Source organism: Micromesistius poutassou, assembly GCF_964030765.1.
Source record: "Micromesistius poutassou genome assembly, chromosome: 6".
NCBI lineage: Eukaryota > Metazoa > Chordata > Actinopteri > Gadiformes > Gadidae > Micromesistius > Micromesistius poutassou.
In genome coordinates this window covers 17479605-17483384 of record NC_140276.1, presented here as the reverse complement: position 1 = coordinate 17483384, position 3780 = coordinate 17479605, and the positions used below count along the sequence as shown (strand labels likewise).

The window sequence follows — 3780 nt, the reverse complement described above, 5'->3', positions numbered from 1 at the left end:
GTCATCGTGCGTGTGTTCTACTAACTGCACTGTCCATAACTGTTTGATAGGACTTCATTTGTAGCCTAGGCTATTTCCGTATTTTTCGTTGATTTAGTGGGCTCGTTTGTGGGAAGTTGTGAATGAGTTTCACGCCGGCACGCCGGCACTCAACAGCCAATCACCGTACTGACCGCTTCAAAACTCGTGCACGAGAATCGACGTAAGGGGGCGTTAGGGGGCGTTACTCTTAGTTCACTCTTAGTGATTTATCCTTAGTATGAGTAGGTCTCAGCGGCTTTGTGAATAACTTTTAAGAAAAAACTCCTACGTAAAATGTTTTAGCGCGAGTTAGGAGCACTCCTAGCGGTAAGATAAAAAGCTTTGTGAATACGGCCCCTGATCTTGAACATGATGGGGAATTTTGGATCAAACTGGTGACCTTGTTATTGCTTTGACCCACTGGTGGCAGTGCTCCAGCTCTCGGTGAAACAGGGAAAGAGGTTCAGTTGACAGTCTTGTCAACTGAACTCAGTTCCAGGTCTACAACCTGGAACTGAGCGATTCACTTTGAGTCTGAAGTGAACGTTTATTCTGTGTTCAAATCAGTTCAAAGACACTATCGTACTCTTCCCCTGGAGACTTATTGAAGTGAATCACCGCTGCCTGTAACCCAGACACTGTGTGTAAACACAGGAAAAGGTGTGGATCTGTGAGTGTGTGGGAACTGTTGGAGAAAGTTACCTAGTCTGGGCAGTTTGTATGTACGCGTTTAACAAGCTGAGAGTCTGTGAATTCAACAAACGTCCCGGTGGATTCACACCTCGACATTGACAATGTCACCAATGTCAAACGGGGTCTTAGCAAACTAATCCGTAACCGTGGCGTCATTGTGATCCTGTTAAAACAAAGGGAAGGGAAGCAGACGCAACACGGGGCTCACGAGACAAGTCAAAGACAGGCCTGGTTGTGTAATCTCTGCCCCCGCCCCCCCTCCCCCTCCCCCTCCCTCCCCCCTGCAGGTACGCCATCGGCGTGGCCTACAAGTCGGCGCCCAAGAACGAGTGGAGCGGCAAGAACTCGTCGTCCTGGGTGCTGTCCCGCTGCAACAACAACTTCAGCGTGCGCCACAACGGGAAGGAGATGCAGGTGGAGGCGAGCCTGCAGCTGCGGCGGCTGGGCGTGCTGCTGGACTACGACAACAACGCCCTGGCCTTCTACGACGCCATGAACTCCCAGCACCTGCACACCTTCGACATCTCCTTCCTGCTGCCCGTGGCGCCCACCTTCATGATCTGGAACAAGTCGGTGATGATCCTGTCGGGGCTGCCGGTGCCCGACTTCGTGGACGGGGGCGCCCAGGACCAGCAGGAGCAGCAGCACCAGCAGCACCACCAGCAGCACCAGCACCACCAGCAGCAGCAGCAGATGGGGCTCTGCCGCCAGGAGTCGCCCTACGTCTCGGGGATGAAGACCTGCCACTGAGAGAGAGGGGGGGGGGGGGGCAGAGCCATGGGACGACCCCCTGACCCCCTGACCCCCTGACCCCCAGCCAATCCCCACCAACCCCACCCCCGCCCCCCCCACCCCCCTCCCCTGGGGCACCGCTCCTGTCCTGGGGGCGGAGTCTGGGGGGAAGGTGAGGATGGCTTTGGGGTTTTGGCGGCAAGCGGATCCTTGATGAGGGTGTTTGTGTGGCCCCACCTCTCTCTGACCTTCTGGAAGGTCGTTTGGAGGCAGAAGAGAGATGCCCGACACTGGAACCCCATCACATTAACGTTCACACTACTTGTGCGAACAAAGTTTTATTTTCTTCTTCGCAGGAGTGATGCGCTGACCTCCACGGAGCAGCGGAGACCCGGTTCTTTGGACTTGAATTATAATTGGATGCTTCGTTTTTTTCAAAATAATTATGTTTATAACTAAAATATATCCACACTCTAAACCCCAGAAGCCGGAATTAGAACCACGGTCTAGCTGCATGAGCACAGCCAGCGGGGGGTCCCCTGCAGTAAGGGGGTCCCCAGGCACAGCGGGGGGTCCCCTGCAGAACGGGGGGAACACCCAGACTGGAACGGCTTCTCCACTTGTACTTATGCAAAAAGTTGTCACTTGTTATTTTAAAACATTTAAAAAGAGAAAAGAATCAAAGCGTGTTGTATCAGTTGACTTTATTAATCGCTATGCCTGACTTTATCGATATGGGATATGCTTTGATCTTGTGAATTAAACACATAACAGAAAAGAAGGCGTTGGCCGTTTGGGTAGTGCCTGACTGCTGGTCAACAGTCTGAACCCGCTGGTGCAGCGGATACATGGACCGACAACACATGGTGTCCAGAGAGGGGTCAGAACTGATCCACGGTCCTCTGCAGAAACCTCCTTCTTGGCTTGTCTTATTTTGGGTGGTTGGTTTTAGAGTGACCCAGTTTACCAGTTTACCGTTACTGAAATGCTCTCGGACGTGACTCACCCTCTTGTATCATAAGAGATTTATTGAATAATGAAAAAGTGTTGATTATTTATGAAGACATACAATGCTTTTTATTGTTCACCCCAGCGTATCCATGATGCACCTTCTTTTTTTTTTGGTCAGAAGTGAGAGCGGGGAACAGATCACGTCTTGCTCTTCCGCTGGTTGTGTTGAAACGCGCGTTTGCGTTCCCCAACACAAAGAACACAAACAGCTCTGAGTGCGTCTGCATCAGTTGTGTTTTTCTTCCCCCGTCCATTTTCTTACCGTGACAACCTGTTGTGAGAGACCCAGGTGTTACAACAGTCACGTGCTGTAGTGCAGACCAAAGGGAATCACACCCGTACATTTGGAAACCTCTTCACATTGGGTTAACATAAAACTATAAAATCCCCTGGTGGCGAAGCAGAGATGTTTGATTAATCTGGATGCAACCGACTGACCAGGTGACAGAACCTTCCCTTATTTGTTCCCTCGCCGCAAAATGTGTGGTTCTTTTGACAAGGGACATGAATGTGATGTTATATATCCTATTTCCACAACGATAAAAGGGTGACGCGGGTGAGATATCGGGCAAAGAAACAAACTGTTGACTGTGACACTGATCAGGGAGACCTCGATCTCATAGGTTAGGTTAGAAGAGCTTTGCCTCCGCGTTTCAACACCCAACACACATTTATTCACACAAAACAAACACATGCACTCGACCTTGTGGTGATGTCGCATGGGGCACGTTGTAAGACGCCACACAAAGTACACTGGGGGCAACTCGTAGGAACGTTACTTCTCTTTTGAGTTCACCGAAGCCTGTCTGTCTTTGTTGCACTTCGCACACCTTCCTAGAGACCGTAGACACACTCAGCCCTGCGTCAGTCAGACGGCCGTTGCTAACCTCGTGATGCGGTTTGCGTCAGCGGCAGCTCTGGCCCGGGGGTCGCGACCTCTGCCTGCTGTTTGAATTCCCAGGTAGCAGTCGGCTCAGAGCGAGACAATCAAAAGCCTAATTATTATAGAACACGCCTCACTGCTGAAAGGCTGCGTGGAGAATGGAAGAGAGGCGTGCGTGTGTGTGTGTGTGTGTGTGTGTGTGTGTGTGTGTGTGTGTGTGTGTGTGTGTGTGATGTTTGGGATTCAGAGCGCCGTCACATTTCCCTTCCTCTCTCTCTGACGGCGTGTGGAACACACCGCCCCCCCCAGGACACTTGATGACACTACTGATGATAAACACACGCGCACGCCGCTCCCTGCTGACGCCAGCCGGCGTTCAGAGAGCGCCGCTTCTTCTTTTAAACGACGCACGCCCCGCTCGTAGTCTGCTTCACAGGGTC

The 3780-nt window shown here is 51.7% G+C and overlaps 1 protein-coding gene across 1 annotated transcript in view; it reads left to right on the top strand.

Moving 5' to 3' along the window:
- mid2 (midline 2) overlaps positions 1-1477 on the top strand; it is a gene marked incomplete at its 5' end in the record, with an annotated part of 36688 nt that extends 35211 nt beyond the window's left edge. The window contains one exon of the mRNA XM_084469637.1: positions 1002-1477. Coding sequence (XP_084325763.1) covers positions 1002-1464 — 463 coding nt within the window. The 3' untranslated portion in view covers positions 1465-1477. The remainder of the gene's footprint in view (positions 1-1001) is intronic.
- Positions 1478-3780: the final 2303 nt, after the last annotated feature.